Source organism: Rhincodon typus, chromosome 29 (genome assembly GCF_021869965.1).
Source record: "Rhincodon typus isolate 14 chromosome 29, sRhiTyp1.1, whole genome shotgun sequence".
NCBI classification, from domain to species: Eukaryota; Metazoa; Chordata; class Chondrichthyes; order Orectolobiformes; family Rhincodontidae; genus Rhincodon; species Rhincodon typus.
In genome coordinates, this window is record NC_063360.1 from 36305293 (window position 1) to 36326502 (window position 21210).

The 21210-nt window shown below is 44.0% G+C and overlaps 1 protein-coding gene across 1 annotated transcript in view; it reads left to right on the forward strand.

Annotated features, from left to right (window-relative positions):
• yjefn3 (YjeF N-terminal domain containing 3) overlaps positions 1 to 1795 on the forward strand; it is a 125354-nt gene extending 123559 nt beyond the window's left edge. Inside the window, exon 6 of the mRNA XM_020529426.2 lies at positions 1596 to 1795. Coding sequence (XP_020385015.1) covers positions 1596 to 1795 — 200 coding nt within the window. The remainder of the gene's footprint in view (positions 1 to 1595) is intronic.
• The last annotated feature ends 19415 nt before the right edge of the window (positions 1796 to 21210 follow it).

A 21210-nucleotide genomic window follows, 5' to 3' on the forward strand; every position in this document is an offset into this window, starting at 1 on the left:
CCTCTCAGCATGCTCCCTCTCAGCATGCTCCCTCTCAGCATGTTCCCCGACAGCATGCTCCCTGTCAGCATGTTCCCTCTCAGCCTGTTCCCTCTCAGCATGCTCCCCGTTAGCATTATCCCTCTCAGCATGATCCCTCTCGGCATGCTCCCTCTCAGCATTTTCCCTCTCAAGTCCCCTCAGAATTCTATAAATTTCAATAAGATACTTCTCAAACTTCAAAACTCCAATGAGTGTAGGCCTAATCTTCTCAACTTTTTCTTCTGAGACATCTCTTTAACCCAGAAATCAGTGTAATGGGTCTCCGAACTGCTTCCAAAACAAGTATGTTGTTCCTGATTTAAGGAGTCCAAAACTGTACACAGTACACCCAAGCCTCACCAATGCTTCGTAAAATGTCAATACCCACTTTGTCATGAATATTTGTCATGTTAATACGCACTTTATAACCTTTTGGATTTAATACTGAGTTCAACACCTTCAAATTGTGAACCTACTCCCGTTCCTTCCCTTTCTTTTACCTTTACTTGTTACATTCTCTGTCACCATGTCCCCTCTCCCCTCCCCCCCACCCCAGTGGGACTGTCTGCTCTTTCCAGTCTGACAGTTAGACACACCATTGTCCTGCCATTCTCACATTCCGATCACTTAATCTGAACTATCAACGACCTTCTCCCCCAGCACTCTACACTCCACCTGCACCCCCCCCAACTATGGCATAAAAATTGCTGCCCCCTCCACACTTCACTTCAGCTCTGACGAAGAGTCATCTAGACTCAAAACGTCAGCGTGCTCTCTCTCCATGGATGCTGCCTTTCCCGCTGTGATCTCCAGCATTTGTTGTTATCAGTACGATATGAGCATTGGAAGTAATTTGCTCTTACTCTCACTTTGTCTTTAATGTGTTCTCTGGATATGGCTGGAAGAAAGGTATTCATTATTCAAAGATAGCAGGAACAGCAGATGCTGGAGAATCTGAGATAACAAGGTGTAGAGCTGGATGAACACAGCAGGCCAAGCAGCATCAGAGGAGCAGGAAGGTTGACGTTTCGGGCCCAGTTTATTCATTATTCAAACCTAGTTTGAGAAGTTAGTAATGATCCAGCTTTTGAAAACTGCAGTTTGAATGGAGAAGGTGCTCCCATAGTGTGTATGGAGCTTCTAGGATCGTGATCCAACAACTATGAAACTAGAACAAAGAGAGGCTTTCCAACTCTGTATGTCTGAATGTGAGGCAGTGACTTAGTGTGCTCTGGGACAGGTCTCGAATCCCACCATGGCAGATGATGAATTTTAAACTCAATTGAAAACAAAATCTAGAATTAAAATCTCGCCTAAATGTGACCAAGTCAATTGTTGTAAAAACCCATCTAGTTGACTAATGTCCTTTAGGGAAAGAAACTGCCTGGTCTTCCCTACATGTGACTTCAGACCACAGCAATAGGGTTGCATCCTAACTGCCCTCTGAAATGGTCCTCAAAAACCACTCAGATTAAGGGGCCAATTAGGGATCAGCATTAAATGATGGCAATTTTTTAAAAAAAGTCCACATCAAGCCTGACTTTAATAATAAATTACCTTCGTTTTTCAAACAGGCTGGGATGTCGAAAAGGGGAACACTGAGGGCATCAATCCAGAAGTCCTTGTTTCCTTGGCAGCACCAAAGAAATGTGCCACACAATTTTCCGGAAAGTTCCACTTTCTCGCTGGTCGTTACCTTCCTGATGACCTACAGAAGAAATACGAGCTTAATCCCCCAGACTACCCGGGAACCGACTGCATCGTACAACTTTAAGAAGAGATGGTTTTTGGGACAATGGATTCAAGCAAGATGAAAACTGACTGGAATTAAAAGTGAAAATGCATAAACACAGCATTGACTCCTGCGGCAGGAGCTGCATTCTCCAGAAATCCTGGAACCAGCACAACAGGTTCCTTGTAAAAGTCCTGGAAAATGCATCTCCTCAGAAACAGTTTTAAATCATGTTCTACATTAGCATAAATCAGTTTTATTTATCTCGTCAAGATTGCACGCAGGTTTTTTTTGTTGAGAATTCTGACCTATCTTTCTTTCTTTTAAATTCCATAAATGTGACTTTGTTGTAGAGAATGATTTTTATGCAGCATAAAGAGGCAAAAGCATGATCAACAGGCCCGGTTTAGGCATACTTTTTGTGATTGTGATGTATTTTAAGTTGCTGTTCCCCATATTATCAGGTAGGGACCAGGATATTTCACTTAGGGATACCTGAATCTGTCAATATTTCACTTATGAATGCCTGCATCTGTCAATAATTGTGGCTAGCGTCATGTTGAGTTGCCCAAGAGACATTGGGTGTGTGTGTGTTTGTGTGTGTGTGCGCGTGTGCGTGTGTATATGCATGTGTGTGCGTGTGTGTACACGAGTGTGTGTTTGTATGGATGTGTGTGCGTGTGTGTGCATGCGTGTGAATGCATGTGTGCGTGTTCGGTTTTGGAGATGGAAGTGGGAGAGACACTCAGCTGATTGCAAGGCATCCCACTTTGACCTGAGTCTCTGCTGGGATGCCAGATCCCAGTCATGGTAAAACTAAGCAGCATCACAATTGGTTTCGATTGACATACCAAGTGGCAAGGGGTACATGGTTGGAAATTGATCCCTATTGCTGAAAGCTAACTAGTGATCCAACCATCCACCTTCCTAGTTTTTCCTGGGAAGCATATAGGTGTAAGGAAGTTGCGTCAGGAGATGATTAGCCTTAAATGTGATGCATCCCACAGTTGATGAACATGTTAACCCTCCTTATTTTTTGCTTGGTCTCAGAGAGCAGCATACTCGAGTAAGGCACAAGCTTTTACAGAAGCAGGATTGGGAAAAAGAGGAAGGAAGCAAGGAGATGAGGAACAGAATTCTTAGCTCAGAGCGCTCACTATCTCCCACAAAGTGGACCTTCCCTTCGATTTCCCCACTGATTCTCAGTGCTACAATAGTTGTGTTTGTGTTGTGCATCATCTGTGGTGAATGGCTTATCTTTCTGATTGTTGTGGGCCATGAAATAGATCAATTACTGGTAGCCATCCGATCTGATGAGGAAGAGAAATAGAGAGAGGTTACACTGAGGTTAGTAATAATTGTTCCTGCAATCATTCTGCAAAGGGGTAGTCTGGGCATGGTGCGAAAATAAGAAATGCCCAGATAAATAGATGCAACCATGCACATTGTACATTGAGCTTGAGGTGCAATTTAAAATTATACACATCATGGACAAGATTAGGAAATGCAATTAATTTTTGGAGTTTGTTCTGTAGTTTAGGCCATCATACTTCACAAGAAAGGATGTGGATGGGTTCAAGGAAGAGATATGTGGATGATTGTGGAGAAAAGATCATGGTGTATTTGAAATTAGAGAGCGTAGGGAAAGGTACCAATGAGAAGGTTGTTAGCTTATAGAGTGAACTCAGAAGGTGAGGGTTATAAACAAACACATCTTGAGCAAGCTTGGACTTTAAAATTATCCTCCTCTCTTCCTGCAGCACAGAACTGGCTCCTGGGACACTTGTTTAAAGAAAGAAGAAAGTTGGTTACAGAGATATATCAGATTTGTTTGATTCAGATAGTGATGAGGGAGAGGATTTGGAGATCTGCTGGTATGGCGGTGGGTGCGGTGAAAGAGGGAGAGCTATCTGTGACTGAGGTCGCATGGTGGAGGAGTGTATTGGATAGGCTGAATGACCTTTGCTTATTTCAAGCTTTTGTATGAGAGGCACTGCCCACCCTGTCAGCACCTGAAACCAAAAACATTAAGGACATTAATTCTGAGGAGGCCAGGATCCAGAAATGCTAGCTTCTCATTTCTCCCCCTGATGCAGTTTGATCTGCCCATATCCCTGCATTTCAGATTGCTATTGTTTATGTTTCTTTCTATTTGGTGAGTTTGTTGTGTTTTGATTAGGGGCCTGTTTGTTGGACGGGTTTAATAGATCATTAGTAGATGTACTATGGTGCTGCTCATTATGAGCTAAAACTAAGCGTCACTTTGGGTGAGATGGGCATAGAGGGTGGGGGTTAGTTAGACCAGGTATGCGTAGGTGTTTCCATTACCCCTCGATTTAAAGTCATGAGCTAAAACATTAACTTTAGATTTTCCATTGCAGAGTCATATCCTTCACGATGATAGTGGTAAATGCCTATGTAAACATGTCATGCTGTAATTATAGCTTTGGGTCAGTGGTGGAACTGCCTGCACTCAGGGCGATAGTGTGATTATAGCATGACAAGTTTACATGCAAATTCCTCATTGTAAATGTGGACATAAGACTTTGAGAAAAATATCAACAGTATGCTAATATAAGATTTAATATAATTACAGATATATATATATAGATAGATAGATAGATTCAAATATACAGGTATTTGTATTGTTTGTTGCACTATTTATGTTCCATTTTTAAGTCCTGGGTAGAGTGTGTTTGTCAGCCCTAACTATGGGTTGTAAGACATGTTTCCAGTCAAGTTCCAAACTTCACAGCTATCGATGAAATTACTCACTGTGTCATCCACATTTACACCATGTGTACTACTCACAATCTACCACTCCATCTTGCACCAATCATTGAGACAAAGGTGCGGGACCCATTCACCTAACATTAAACCCATGCTTGTTACATCTTTCCATTGTGCTCTGGGGATCATAATGTGTTGTGTTAGTCTGTTAGCCCCAAACACTAGTTATTTGCTGTAAACTCTACCCAGCTCTGAGGCAAGCACACTACTGAGGCAAGATTCAGATTAATTTTAATGTTGTTTCTTCTACCAGGTCTTGAAGTGCTGCTGAATCAATTTGATACCTATAATAAATATAAGTTATGCTCACCACTTTTGTTGTAATAAAGTGTCTTATTTTTGTTACCTCTAGGCTCAAGTTCTCCAACATTTTCCTTGCTAAACTTTCAACTTCCAATCTCTTTAAATTTAGCTCATCCAAACCTCTGTGGTCCCATATCCTAACTCGTGCTAAGTCCCATTCGCCCAGTGACCAAAAAAATAGAATCAACTTCTAAGCAACAAACAAAAGGCCTAAACAAAAGACCTTTGTCACAGATTTGGGACCATCAAGCTTCCAGTCTATCCTCTAAAAAACAATCCACGGAGAGTCCCCTCCAAACTCTTCTCCATATGCGATGGCTTAGTGGTATTATTGCTGGACGGTTAATCCAGAGACCCAGATAAAGTTTTGGGCACCTAGGTTCGAATCCCACCACAGCAGATGGTGGAATTTGAATTCAATAAATATCTGGAACTAAGAGTCTAATGATGACCATGAATCCATTGTCAATTGTTGGAAAAACCCATCTTGTTCACGAATGTCCTTTAGGGAAGGAAACTGCCATCCTCACCTGGTCTGGCCTACATGTGACTCCAGACCCACAACGATGTGGTTGACTCATAACCGCCCTCTGGGCAATTAGGGATGGGCAATAAATGCTGCCTGGCCAGCGACGCCCTCATCCCATGAATGAATCAAGAAATATCTCTGAAAATTCTTTTCTTCCATTATTTATACAATTACCTTGCAAAGGCTGTTCTTGGATCTCTAGGGATGGAGAATAAATGCTGCAACTTATCAATGACATTCATATCTCATGAACACAGATAAAACTCTGCTTTCACCAAACTATTCCAAATCCTAAACCCTCCCAACATCAAAAATATTTCCTCATGTTACCTCTGGTTCTTTTCAACATGTACCTGGGTTACATCTGGTTATGTATGAAAGTTTATCTGTTCAGGAGGCAGATTTTTGTCTAATTTCCTTAAATGACAACCCTTGACAAGTATCTCATCGATGTTAAAGTATCCAGAACATGGCAGATGGTGCAGCCTAGTTTTTTAAATATATTCACTAATGGGAAGTAGACATTGCTGGCTGGATCAGCATTTATTGCCCATCCCTAGGTGCTCTTCAGAACATGGTGGTGAGCTGTCTTCTTGAACTGTAGCAATCCATGTGCTGTAGATAGACCCACAATGCCCTTAGGGAGGTCATTCCATGATTTTGATCTCGCAACACTGAAGGAATGGCAATATATTTCCAAGTCAGGATGGTGAGTGGCTTGGAGGGGAACTTACAGGAGGTGGTGTTCCAATGTATCTGCTGCCCTTCTTCTAGATGAGCAGACTGTGGGTTTGAAAGGTGCTATCCAAGGTGGCCTGGCAAATTTCTCCATGCATCTTGTATCAGTGTCACCTTATCAAAACACAAGATTCTTAAGGGGACTTGGGATAATAGATGCAGAAAAGTTGTTTACCCTTGTGGGAGAGTATAGGACCAGAGGTTATAATCTCAGAAAAAGGGTTTGCACATTAAAAACAGAGATTAGGAGGATCTTTTTTCTCTTCTTTTGTCGAGGCTGGGTCATTAAGTATGTTCAAGGCTGAGATAGGCAGATTATTAATCAGTAAGGAAAATCAAGGGTTATGGGGGAAAGGCAGGAAAGGAGGTCATGTTAAGGCTATACAGGACATTGGTGAGGCCACTTTTGGAATACTGTGTGCAATTCTGGTCTCCCTGCTATAGGAAGGATGTTGTGAATCTTGAAAGGGTTCAGAAAATATTTACAAGGATGTTGCCAGGGTTGGAGAGTTTGAGCTTTTAGGGAGAGGCTGAATAAGCTGGCGTTATTTTCCATGGATCATTGGAGGGCCAAATACTGGCAAATGGGACTAGATTTATATAGGATATCTGGTCGGCATGGACGAGTTGGACCGAAGGGTCTGTTTCTGTGCCGTACATCTCCATGACTCTATGAATCTAAGTGGAGTTGAGGATTATCAGATCAGCCATAATCTCATTGAATGGCAGAGCAGGTTCAATGGGCTGACTGACCAACTTCTACTCCTGCGTCTTATGGACTGAAGGTAGATGGAACATGCCACTGCTGCTGAGCAGTGGGGAGGGACTGAATGTTTGAGAATGTGGTGTCAATCAGGCAAATTCAGGTTCCTTCCTTCCTTTCTGGTCAGTGCCAGGGTGCCACATGTGGATGTTTGCATTATCAGTCACTATAGCAACATCATGTCAACTCACCTCAACCCGATCCCACCCTCTCCACCTGCAGTGCTGGCCAGAAACATGCAGGAATACAGGAACAGGCAGAGGCCAATCCGCCCCTCCAGTCTGTTCTGAAATTCAATCAAATCAGGAAGCAGTGGTTGCAGATACAGTTAGAATGTTTAAAAAACTTTTGGATAAGTTCATGAGTGGGGAAGGTTTGGAAGGCTACGGGACAAATGCAGCAAGTGGGACTAGTTTAGTTTGGGAACATGTTCAGTGTGGGCAGCACTGCGGCTCAGTGGTTAGCTTTGCTACCTTACAATACCAGGGACCTGAGTTCGATTCTGGCTTCAGGTAACTATGTGTGTGGAGTTTGCACATTCTCCACATGTCTGTATAGGTTTCCTCCCACAGCCAAAAGATGTACAGGTTAGGTGGATGGGCTATGGGAAATGCAGAGTCACTGGGGTAGGCAGGGTAATAGGTCTGGGTGGATGCTCATTGGAGGGTTGGTGCGGACTCGATGGGCCGGATGGCCATTTCCACAGTGTAGGGGATTCTGTGATGAATACTTGGACCAAAGGGTCTGTTTCCATGTTGTATGACTCTACGACATTTGTAAAGGACATCATTGGGAACTGCATGGTGGGAGTCAAGCATACCAAGTGCCTTCTTCGCCACCCTAACTACCAGTGTTGCCACTTTCAAGGAACCATGTACCTGCACCCTTAGGTCTCTTTGTTTGGCAGCATTCCCCAGAGCCCTACCATTAACTATGTAAGTCCTGACCTGGTTAGTCTTAACTAAAAGCAACAAACTGCATTTATCTAAACTCCATCCGCCATTCCTTGGTTATCACAAAGGACTCTCCTTCTCAACCTTTTCCCTTACCTCGGGTGTGATCACCTTCAGGTTAAGCCACCACCAGTCACGTCTCTCTCTAATGTGAGAGCAGCCCAATGGTCCAGTGAGAATTCGACCCATTACCAATCCTCAAGAGCTGGGCATGAGAACCTGTACTCTCTCCCCCCGAGTCCCTGATCCATTCTGAAACCTGCCACAGTGCATCAGCCAGAGCACAACACACCTTCAGCAGGAGAGAGTGAGTGGAGCCCACATTAACTGATTCATTAGAATGTAAGAAACAGGAGAAGGAGTCGAGCATCTGACTCATTGAGCCTGCTCCACTTTTAAAAAGACCATGACTGACATTTTTATGGACTCAGCTCCACTTACCCGCTCACTCACCATAACCCTTAATTCCTTTACTGTTCAAAAATCTATTCATCTTTGCCTTAAAAAACATTCAGCGAAGTGGTCTCAACTGCTTCACTGGGCAGGGATTCATAACCCTTTGGTGAAGACATTCCTCCTCAACTCAGTCCGAAATCTGCTCCCCCTGATTCACCAAAACGATATTTATTCAGCCATTAAACACTAAACCTACAGCTGTCTGAGGTAGTAGCTACAGGCAATTGCAAGTTACAATAATCAGCAGCTGGATCAAAATTGAGTTCAAAACCCAGACATTCAAATCGGCATCTCTCAGTAACGCAACACTCACTTGAAAACACCTGTCTTTATCCTTTCTTCAAATAACCCGTTCAAATCTTGGTCTGTAATCCTTACTCTGCTGTACTGTTCAGAACATTTCATAGCTGAGTCCTGGCTGGGTTTGTTTTTAAGCTGCTCCCTATTACATGAAGATGTATTTTGTGATTCCCTGGGACAGTAGCTTCCTGCACTTTGATGCTCATTCACCAAATGTGCTGCACCCAACAGAAGCAGCCTGTTTGAAAAATGTATAAACACTTTTATTTCAAATAAAGATAAATGGGAGGGAGTGCTGGAGAGGCTGCATGACATTCCGACACTTTGCCATTTGGTTGTACTTCTTGGATCCTCTAGGACTATCAGAAATACCTCGGGGAATTTATCAGAGAGCCAAAGGAAATCTTCCAGAAGCTTTGATGTTTCTACATTTCATCAGCTTCAGAAGGAGCTGTGCTGCTGTAGTTCCATCTGAACAATCCTCAACTCAGCCCCATTTACACTCACTGTGACAAGTAAGAGACCATTCAGCCCCTCAACTGTGTTCCACCATTCAATCCGGTGGTATTTGACCTTTACTTCAACCCCATTTTCCATCCTTTGCTCTATAACACCCTTTGATACCTTTCTTGACATGAAATATATCAACAACATTTTGCATACATGTGTATACACATACATGTACTATAAATTATAGAGGGAGAGAGTCTTTAATGTTGTAACCTGACATTTGTCCCCACTCCCAACATTTACCCCTACTCCTAGCCAAGCCCCCACTCCAAACATTTAACCCTGCTTCTGGCCTTTTCTCAGCTCCCAGCATTTACCCTCACTCTTGGCTTTTACCGCCACTCCTGGCATTTACCCCTGTTTCTGGCCTTTGCCACTACTCCCGGCATTTGCCGCTTCGCCTGACCTTCTCCCCGTACTCCTGGTATTTGCCCCCCGCTTGCTCATGGATTCTCCGTCTCAGGGTCCACCGGCTGTGAGGAATTTCGAGCTCGGAACGTCCACCTGCACACGCTTAAAAGGTGGTGCCACTTCATACGGAACATGGTGTCGCTGAGCGTTCAGACACAAGGATGTCTGTTACCTCACTGGGCTAAATTACACAGGCACAGGCCACCATTTTGACAGCCATCTTCACATTTGGCGCATTTACTCGAAAGCAATTTATGAAGTCCCACTGCCCTGCCTTTTCCCTCTAACCTTACAAATCCTTTCTCTCCAGGCTGTGATCCAATTCCTTTCTGAAAACCTCAATTGAATCTCCCTTCAGCTTACACTTAAAAGATACATTCCAGATCCTAAGCTCTTACTGAAAAAAGGAAGTGAGTGGTTAACACTGCTGCCTCACAGCACCTGGGATCCAGGTTCAATTCTAGCCTCGGGAGACTGTCTGTGTGGAGTTTGCACATTCTCCCCGTGTCTGCATGGGTTTCCTCCGGGTGCTCCGGTTTCCTCCCACAGTCCAAAGATGTGCAGATTAGGTGGATTGGCCGTGCTAAATTGCCTGGTGTCCAGGGATATGCAAGCTAAGTGGGTTAGCCAGAGGAAATGTGGGGTTACAGGGATAGGGTAGGGGTTGAGTCTGGGTGGGATGCTCTTTGGAGGGTCAGTGCAGATTCAATGGGCCAAATAGCCTCTCTCTGCACTGTAGAGATTCTATGATCCTGAAGTCACCTCTGGTTACTTTACCAATCACTGTAAAAGGGTGCCTGAAAGTGAAGTGCATAGTATCCCTACGTTTGGTTCAAGTCCCACCTACTCCAGAGGTGTGTTGGAACAGACTGATTAAAAATGCAGACAGCATGGTTAAAAAGCCTTCATTGCTCAGTTGTTTGAGTATAGGAGTGGGGATGTTATTTTGAGGTTGTACAGGACATTGGTGAGGCTACTTCTGGAGTACTATGTCCAGTTCTGGTTGCCCAGTTATACCTGGAGAGGGCTCAGAAGAGATGTACCAGGATGTTGCTGGATTTTGAAGGTTTGAGTTATAAGAAAAGGCTGGATAGGCTGGGGCTTTTTTCACTGGATCATAGGAGGTTGAGAGATGACCTGATAGAAGTTAATAAAATAATGAGAGGTATAGATATTGATGGTAGTTGACTTTTCCCTAAGATGGGGAATTTCAAGTCTAGGGGGCACATTCGTAAGGTGAGAGGACAGAGATTTAAAAAAGGCATAAGAAGCAAATTTTTTACACAGTGGGTGGCTGAAGTGGTGGATGTGGGTACAATTACAACGTTTAAAAGACATTTGGATAAGTACATAAATAGGAGAGGTTTGGAGGGATATGGGCCAGGAGCAGGCAGATGGGACTGGCTTAGTTTGGGATTACATTTGGCATGGACTGCTTAGACCAAAAGGTCTGTTTCCGTGCTGTATGACTCTGTACCTCGATCTTTCCATCAGTGGGAACAGTCTAGCCCTATCTACACTGTCATGATTGAACACTTTCAACCAAATCTCCTTTCAGTACTCTCTTCCCTAAGTGTTGCAGCCAATCCTCTCTGATCTCTCCATGTGATAGACGTCTGTCAAGTCTGAAACCATTCATGTAAATTGATTGGGTGGCACAGTGGCTCAGTGGTTAGCACTACTGCCTCACGGCACCAGGGACCTGGGTTCAATTCCAGCCTTGGGTGACTGTGTGGAGTTTGCACATTCTCCCCGTGTCTGCGTGGGTTTCCTCCCACAGTCTAAAGATGTGCAGGCTAGGTGGATTGGCCATTCTAAATTGCCCATGGTGTTCAGGGATGTGTAGCTTAGGTGGGTTATAGGGGAATGGGTCTGGGTGGGATGCTCCAAGGTTCAGTGTGGACTTATTGGGCCGAAGAGCCTGTTTCCATACTGTAGGGCTTCTAAATATTATGAAGGGTTACCCTTGGTTGAAGAAGCAGTTTAAGCAGCACCTCAACAAAGAAAACAGAGAAATAGAAAGGATTCAGGGGAGAATTCCAGAGTTTAGAACCTAGGCAGTTGAAGACCTGGTCACCAATGCTGGGAAAGGGAGTAGAGGGAGCTCAAGGGACTGGAGTTGGAGGAACGCTGAGATCTGCAAGGGTTGTGGGGCTGTAGGAGGTTACAAAGACACACAGTGATGGACAATAGTAGACAAATGTGTCAGTGCTTGCTGCACCCTGACAGCACATTATTTTTAAAAATCTCTTCGTCAGCTGTGGAACATTTACTATAGCCATAGGAACATGAATGGTGTTATATAAATGCACACCATTTCTTTCACAAGCGATAAATTCTCACAGAATAAAATCACTGTGCTTTTCTCGATGGTTAAATTTCTACAGTGGTTAGCAATGCTGCCTCACAGCACTAGGGAACCAGGTTTGATTCCAGCCTTGGGAGACTCTCTGTGTGGAGTTTGTACGTTCTCCCTGTGTTTGTGTGGGTTTCCTCCCACAGTCCAATGATGTACAGGTTCGGTGGATTGGCCATAGGAAATGTAGGGTTATGGGATACTGTAAGGGGCTGGGTCTGGGTGAGATGCTCTTCGGAGGGTTGGTGTGGACTCGATGGGCTGAATAGCCTTCTTCCACAGTCCAGGGATTCTATGATTCTCCTAATCACCTTCCATATCTTGGAGATGACAAGATGTGCAGAAACATCAGGGAAATGCAATTACTTGGTGTCTGTGTGACAGGGACCTGTCAAGATCATCATTGTCTCATGACAGTAGCTCTGCAAAAATATATTTCTCATTCTGCATGACATAAGGTCACAATCAGATCATGATAGGAGAAAAAAACTCTGTTTCCGGCCCTTTCCCTTACCCTTGACTCCCTTACTGATTAAAAATCTGTTTGTCACAGCCTAGAATATACTTAATGACCCAGCCTTGACAGCCCTCTGTGGTACAGAATTCCACAGATTCACTCCCTTTGGACAGACCACAAGACCATAAAATATAGGAGCAGAATTAGGCCACTTAGGCCATCGCGTCTGCACAGCTGTTTGATCATAACTGATTTGTTTCTCAATCCCATCCTACTGCCTTCTCTCGGTAACCTTTGATCCCCTTACTAATCAAGAACCTGTCTGTCTCTGTCTTAAATACACTCAATGACTAAGCATCTACAATGCTCTGCGGCAATGCGTTCCACAGATTCACCACCCTCTGGCTGAAGAAATTCCTCCCCATCTCAGTTCTGAAGGGTTGCCCTTTCACCCTGAGGCTGTGCCTAGTCTCTCCTATTGATGGAAACATCTTCACCATGGCCATTGTATCCAGGCCTCTCAGCATTGGGTAAGTTTCAATCAGATCCCTCCTCATGCTTCTTAGCTCCATCGAGTACAGACCTGGTGTCCTTAACCACTCCTCATATGACAAGCCCTTGATCCCCGGGATCATTCTTGTAAACCTTCTCTGAACCCTCTCCAAGGCCAGCACATCTTTCCTTAGATACAGAACTGCCCACAAAATTCGAGATATTCCTCATTTCTGTCTTAAATGGGCAACCCCTAATTCTGAGATTACGTCCTCTGGTCCTAGACTTTTCCACAAGAGGACACAACCTTTTCACATCTCCCCTGTCAAGCTCCCTAAGAGCTTTATATGTTTCAAGAACGTTGCCTCTTATTCCACTAAACTCCAATGAGTACACTCCCAATTTATTCAACCTCTCCTCGTAAGTCAAACCCTCCATAACTGGAATCAACCTAATGAACTTCCCCTGGACTGCCAGGGCCTATATATCTTTCCTTAGATAAGGGAATCAAAACTGTTCATAATATTCTAGGTGTGCTCTAACTGGAGCTTTCTATACTTTTAGCAAGACTTCCCTATTTGTATACTTCATTCCTTTTGAAATTAAGGCCAACATTCCATTTGCCGTCCCTATTACCTGCTGAACTTGGATTCTAACTTTTTTGTGATTTATGCACGATGATTCCCAAATCCCTCTGCACTGCAGTTTTTATTTAAATAATATTCAGCTTGTCTGTTCTTCCTGCATTTCTCACTTTATATTCCAGCTGCCAAGATTTTGCCCACTTGCTTAACCTGCAGACTCTTTGGGTCCATCACTTGCATTTCCACCTATTGCGAATTTGCCGATTGTACATTCATTTGCTTTATCTGAGTCATTATTGTGTATCATTATTAACTGTGCCCCAACACTGATTCCAATGGCAATCCACTAGTTACAGGTTGCCATTCTAAAAATGTTCCTTTAATCCCAACTCTCAGGGAGGTGAGGAGCTCTATACTTCTGAGGCATTGGGAAAAAAATACTTAAAATTGGAGATGGTGCCAAGATTTCAACAAAGGACATTGGTAGATTGTGAGGATGGAGGTGGAGTGTGAGGACGGAGGTAGAGTATGAGGACAGAGGTGGAGTGTGAGGACTAAGGCACTTGACACTCGGAAGGGGAAACAGTGGAAGATTTGGAGGTGAATGGACTGCTGTTTTATGAATGAATAGCGATTGGGAGGTTATAATAGAGACAAGGTGTTAAAGGCCAGACGAGGGAAATTGAGTGAACACTACTAAGGGCCTTTGTTTATGCTCCCTCTCCAACAACACCAAACCCCCAAGTTCTCCTTTATCTCTCTTTAACAAATCCAGAGTTTATTCACCTGTAAATCTGAACTACTTCCGATACTCTTAATGTACTCTTTTAAATATTCTAAACAATCTTGGCCAATCTTCAAAGGAAACCTTCTGAATGCATCTCATCCACACTGTGACTATCTGCATCTCAAAGCTCTTTTACATAAATTATCAGATTTTGGTGGCATTTAAATTGGTAAAATCATGGAATGCTTTAAAGATGTAATTCCCACACATTTTTAATAGTGTACAGGCTTAAAATCTCGGTTTCATCTTCACGCAAGTGACTGATGTGTTAAGCAATCTGAAGAAGAATGGCATTCCATTGAAATGAAAATAAATAACCCTTTTTGAGATTTAATAGTTCCCTCGTCAGAGGATCTTTCACCAGGGTTCTCATGAATTAATTTCATAACGTGTGACCTAGATCTTAAGAAATTCTTGTTGTTTTCTGCCATTGGTTTCCAACATGAAACACTCCAGATTCACTGAAGGGAATGAACACAGATTCTCAAGTCTCTGAAGTAGCAGTAAAGCTCACAAGTGGTTGATTAAGATGCTAGACTGCTGTTCAGTACATCACGGCTAACATCACACTGGTACAGGAAAGCATTGCAAGGCTATGGACAAAGTGCAGAGAGATGGGATGAATTGGTTAGCTATTTCAAAGAGCTGGCATCAACACAATGGGATGAATGGCCTGTCTGATGTGATTCTATGACTTTACTTTGAACAAGACAATATCCGCTAAAAAACTTTCAAATCAGAAAATGGAAGCTCTCCAGACCAACACACATAAACTGGTTAAAAATTCCAAACTCCCAAATCACTTCCCATTCTTTCACATTATATTGAAATCCTCATGAATTGAGCATTAAAATTCCAAACTCCTAAATCACTTCCCATTGCACAGAAGTTCTAAACCAGACAGAACATGCAAAATGAATGTTTATGTCCAAGAAATAAAAGTCTCTAGGTGCGTTGGGAATGAGGTTACTGGAGTCTGTCTGCACTTGTAATCATCCTTAACTCTTTCAACCTAAAAGCCATTCTTAATAAAATTCTTCTCTTTTCACATTTATGCAGCAGCTGTGTAAGCCATCACCTTCACCTTGAAGGAAAAAAAAACTCTGCTTTTTTGTTGAAGAATAAAAATTGTTTACCCTTCTTACTCTAACAGTCAAATTCAACCCTTTGCAAGATTGGTTTTGCATAACTAAATGTGGAAAAGGGGGGAAGAGTGTTGCTCTGCTCTGCCACCAGTGAGCTCCATTGGTAAGGTTCAGCCATGGCTCAGTACCACTGATGGTTGTAGGGTCAAGTCAGATGGTCATTTCAGCAATTTTTTGTTGCATGCAGTCTGTAACGTTTTACAATCATGGGATTTTAAAATGCTTTTGTTCAATCAGCCAAGCGCAGTATCTTAAAAAAGGACATGCTGTTGGCTGATTCCCTCTGAATGTATGTGGCCCCCAAGCAACTGAAGAGGCTAGCACTTGTTAAATTCCATTCCTAAGACTTGAGCACAAGAATGAAATATTTCCAGTCTGACACTCCTTGTGCAAAACTGACGGAGTGCAGCACTGTTGGAGGTGCCATCTTTCAGGTGAAGTGGTAAAGGGAGGCCTCATTTATCCTGTTGGTGAATGCAAACAATCGCACATTGAAAGAAGGACAGGGGAATTCACACTGTCCTAGCCCCACAGTTATCCCTCAAACAACATCATTGGATGGTTTAGCTGGTCATTATTGCGTTGCTCTTTATGGGCTCTCATGTGCAAATTGGCTGCCATTTACCTGCAATGGTGCCTGGATTTGATGAAGCGCTAAATCTAAAAGTGTTCTTTCTCTCCTGCCTTATATTATGTTTATGACCCGCCTCAGCATCAGTTTGTCACCTTGGAAGACTGGAGCAGAAGTAAGCCTTTCAGCCCCTCGAACCTGCTCCACCATTCCGTCGTGATTGTAAGGAGGTCAGCCAGGTGACCGCATAGAATATGTGTTCCCTGATTGGGGCTGGTAAACTGGTCCCATCATGGAGCTCTGGCTGACAAATAGAAACAGGAGTGTCAGAAGTCAGTTCACTCTGAGATCCGGGTCAGTGTCAAGGACTCCCCATGCGTAAATAAAGGGTGACTTGCTGATGGGATACCAGCCTCTGTGGAGTTATTTCAGTGGCAACGAGAGAAAAGCACTGTCCTGACGAAATTCACTCGCAACAGTTGTCTTCGAGTTGGGGGTAAGCATTTCCAGCATCATGCCGTTATTTGAGAAGCTTGACTTGTTCAATTCTGCTGTCAAAGACTAGGCCCAGCTTGTGGAAAGAATACATTATCTCTTCTGGGCAAATGACATTAGGGCAGATGAAAAGCAATGAGTAATTCTCCCATAAGTGCACCCATAAGTTTTTCGGTTATTAGGCATCCAATTTTCCCAGGTACTCAAACCCTTCAAGACTTGGCTGATCTGTTGAGGAACATTATGACCCCAAGCCTCCTCTAGTTCTGAGAAGCTATTGATTTTACTCGGCAATTTGAGAACCAGAGGAATCTGTATCAGGATTTTTGATGAGGTTAAGGTGACTGGCAGAATCATGTGACTTTGGTTTAACCTTTAATGAGATGCTGAGAGACCATTTGGGATGTGGGATTAATGATGCAACCATGCAAAAGTGACTACTAGCTGAAGCCCAACTGGACTTCAAACAGGCACATCCCTGACTTAATCATTGCAAAATGCGGTAAGTGGAGCATATGAGTTACAGGATATTCTGATGGAAGTGGACACCCTCACCAGTCCGATTGAGCTTGGAGATCACCAACTGAATGAAGGCAATTGCAAGAACTCACTCAAGACATGTCCTGAACTGAGTCCCACTAGACCTAAATGGAATAAGAGAACTCATAGGCCAGTATCTAGGAGAGTGCACATCCTGGAGAGTCCACCTACATCTGATTTGGAACAGTCAAATCACTTTGCAACATCCAAATTGGAACTAATCAAAATAAAATTAAAATTAAATGGTAATCTGGGTCTAACGGAGTTCGATACAAATGCAGCTGTTTCAGTGATTGCAGAACCAGCCTTTAAGAATAATTCGCTTTGGACTCCAACCCTTACGTTTGTGCAAGACCTCAGCCAGACTGAGAACCTGTACTGGGGAACTTTTACAGATTAAGGGCACAACTTTGGTTCTGGTCTCTTATTGGAAGCAGCTGGTTCAGACATCACTGATTGCAATAAAAGGCTCAGATCCAAGCCTGATGGGGGGAAATTAACTGAGAGAGATTCACCTAGATTAGCTCAACATTTTTCAGTTTGAAAACGGCTGCCTGAGTGAAGGACTGTCAAAGGAACCAAAGCAACCTTGCATATTGACCAGGAAGCAATTCCACAATTCTGCAAGGCCTACCCAGTGCCATTTCCCTTACAGGAGAGTAGAGGCAGAAATCAGGAGACTGGAAAGTGAAGGAATCATCAAAACAGTCCAGTTTGTGGAATGGCTAGCACCTGTTGTACCGATTGTGAAGCCTGATGGGTCGGTTCGCCTTTGTGGGGATTTTAAACAAACAGTAAACCACTTTTTGCAGTGAATACCCAATCCCTCACATCGAGAATTTATACACAAAGCTGGACATGAGCCATGCATACATGCAATTGTGGTTAAATGAGATTTCCATAAGGGTTTGTACCAATATACGAGGCTGCCTTTTTGGGGTATCGTCTGCCTGTGCAATTTTTCAGTGGACGATGGAGAACATTTTATAAGGTCTACCCACAGGTCACCATTTATCTGGATAAATATGCTAATAACAGGGATGACCAGTAAGGAACACTTGAAGAACTTGGACATAGTCTTCAGAGATAACACAATGTGGAGTTGGAGGAACACAGCAGGCCAGGCAGCATCAGAGGAGCAGGCAAGTTGACAATTCGGGTCGGGACCCTTCTTCAGAAAATCATTGCTGAGAGTGTGTGCTTGAGGAGCCGCAGAGAAAACAGTTTTTGGAGGCTCTGGATGTTGTGTATGTAGAGGTTATTGCAGTCAGGTCCAAATTGAGAATGGCCTGAATGTAGATTGCAGTCCATTTGGGATGATCCAGTTCCATAGGCAGGTACTGAGCAAGGCGATGTGGCTGTAGTACTTGGTTTGCTTGAGTATGTGTTCGAAGAGTTTCAGGGCCGAAGAGGTTACCAGGGGGTTGCAGTGGGAGAGAGATCCACAGGGGTCTTTCTGGAGGGAGGAGGACAACTTCTTTAAGGTGGACATCCTTAGAAGAGGCCTCACAGTGGGGTTATAACTCACTCAGAGATAGTAAGGACTGCAGATGCTGGAGTCAGAGGTAACACAGTGTGGAGCTGGAGGAACACAGCAGGCCAGGCAGCATCAGAGGAGCAGGAAAGTTGACGTTTCGGGTTGGGACCCTTCTTCAGATGTTTCTCTACCTTTACTAGATACAAAACTATCGCAGTTCCTATTTGATTATCGGATCACCCGCCATGCAACTACAGGGGTAGCTCAAGCAGAGTTGCTCATGGGGAGAAGACTCTGCACCAGATTAAATCTGATCTTTCCAGATCTGGTGGGGGGAGGCTGAAATGGCATCAGAAAAGCCAATGCTGGACACGAGACTCTGCTAAGCGAGAGAGACACTTTACTTCAGGGGATGAAGTTTGGTGTCGAAACCACAGGAATGGCCCTGCATGGGCAAAAGGCATGGTTGACGTGAGGTTAGGTCTGGTGATGTATAATGTTTGGGTAGGTGTGACAATCCTGAACGAACTAAATGGACCATATGAAAGCTGCAAACTCATCAATGGAGTGGGACCAAAATGTTCCCGGCTCCTCAGCTGCCTTTCCAACTGTTCCGGAACCCATTCTCCATCACACATTGTAGAGGCCTCGGAATCTGAGATAAACTCGGTGGATGTTGCACCTTGATGCCTGAAGAGGGGAATGAATTTCTCCTGAGACCCTCTGGGTGCGAGGGGTGAGTTACTGTGTGCTACATCTCAGAGGCAGAGGTGGAGGAAGCTGACCCGGCGCTAAAACGCTCCAGGAGGAGGAGCTACAAAACAAATTGGCCTATGTCCTTGGACTCAGAGGGGGAGGGATGTGCTGATTATGACAATGTGGACCTCATACAATATGAGTCCCCTGATTGGGGCTGTTAATCTGGTCTAATCAGGAAGCCCTGGCTGACAGATATAAACAGCAGTGTCAGAGGTTCTGTTCACTCTGAGAGCTGGCTCTGAGGGAGCTGGGTCAGTGTCAAGGACTCTCGACGTGTAAATAAAAGGTGACACGGTGATGGGATAATGGCCTCTGTGGAGTTATTTCACATTCTAGATCATGAATGGTCATCTGCTGCACTGCCATTATCCCCCTGTCTGGGAAGAATGTTACATCTGGTTGAAATAGATGAGGGGAAAGGATTGAACAAAGCTAGGACAGTGGTCTGCTTAAAACTCCTGAGGAGTACTGTCTGGGAGCTCAACACACAGGATTTTCATTACAGCTCAAACGGTGAAATGAGTCCGGATGAGAGCTTTCTGCTGAGGCTCAGTCATTGGGCCCTGGAGAGAATGAACAGCTACTCCAGGGCCCCACACAAGTCTCAGACTAATTTTCTCCACCTCTGGGCAAGGCCCAAATGGCTAAACCCTTGGACCGATCAAAGAAGCAGTGAGATCAAGGTGGGGTGGAAGAGGTGAGGCTCTTTGAGGGTTCACAGGGTCCCAGGCCAGTTTCGGCACATTCTGACAGTCCCCTGCCCCATGGGAACAGCCACAGATTCTAAATCCAAAAAAACATTCAAACCTGAAAACATTCTCGAGTAAATATCGAGGTTGTTTTTTTTTTGGTAACTTTACATCACAAGGCATCATGAACAAATTGAGCAGCCTTTGGAAGAAATACCTGTGTTGAAATAACCCAGTGCAGATTTTCAGGAGGTTAATAAGACTATTACAGTGAGCTCATCACAATGACATGCTCAGTGACTTTACAGTGATAAATTAAGTTAAAAAGGAGCACAATGGAGCTGGGGTGGGGGGGCACGCACAAACATTTTTGAGGTGTGCTAGCCATTGAAGCATTTTTTCAAAGTGTGGTCATTGTTTTGTGTAGGAAATGTGGCGACCAACTTGTGCACAGCAAGCTCCCACAAGCAGCAATATGATTAATCACCAGGTCATCTGTTTTAGTGATATTGGTTGAGGGATAACTATTGGCCCGAGCATTGGGGAGCCTCTTCAAATCTGCTTTGTGTGTTCTTTCATGCCTACCTGGGAGGGCAGATTTTGTCTCAGTTTAATAGATTGCCCTCAAGAGAAGACACCACCTCTGACAGTGTAACTCCCTCCCCAGCAATGAATCCAGAGTTATCAGTATATACCTGCAGTGGGGCTTGATCCTGCAACAACATCGGGCTCAGTGCCAAAGCTTACACCTTCACGGTTGAATAGCATGCCAGCAGTCACAGCAGGGATAAGCTTCACATCTGGATCCACTGCCAATCTTCTGAGGGAGAAGTGGGGCTCAAAAACGTACCTGACTCTCAGTACCCATTTGGAATTCAGTCCTGTTTTCCAGCCAAAGAAACATAGGCCGTTATAAATCAACTTGATCCCAATAGTTCACACAAATGGGCACCACCGAGGTGAAGCCAATTGCAACAAAAAAAACTTGCCAAACTCCTGGAGTTTGCACTAAAATAGTTGGCTTACCTAAGTCAGGTGGCAAACCGAAACGTCAGCCTTCCGGCTCCTCTGATGCTGCTTGGCCTGCTGTGTTCATCCAGCTCTACACCTTGTTATCTCCTAAAAACATTGTCTATTCTTTTTTCTTCAAAACAGCTTGGTTGGTTTGGGGAGGGGAGGGGTATAGGGAGGTGTGGATGTTGGGTTTTAATTTCTAGTTCCCACCCCCGCCTTCTCAGAACTGGGAATGTGGACCCAAACCTTGGGCCAATCACACGGTCTGGTGACAGTAATATAAACCCAGGGCGAGTGAACAGAGCAGTCAGAGCTCACAGAAGCAGCAACATCTTATA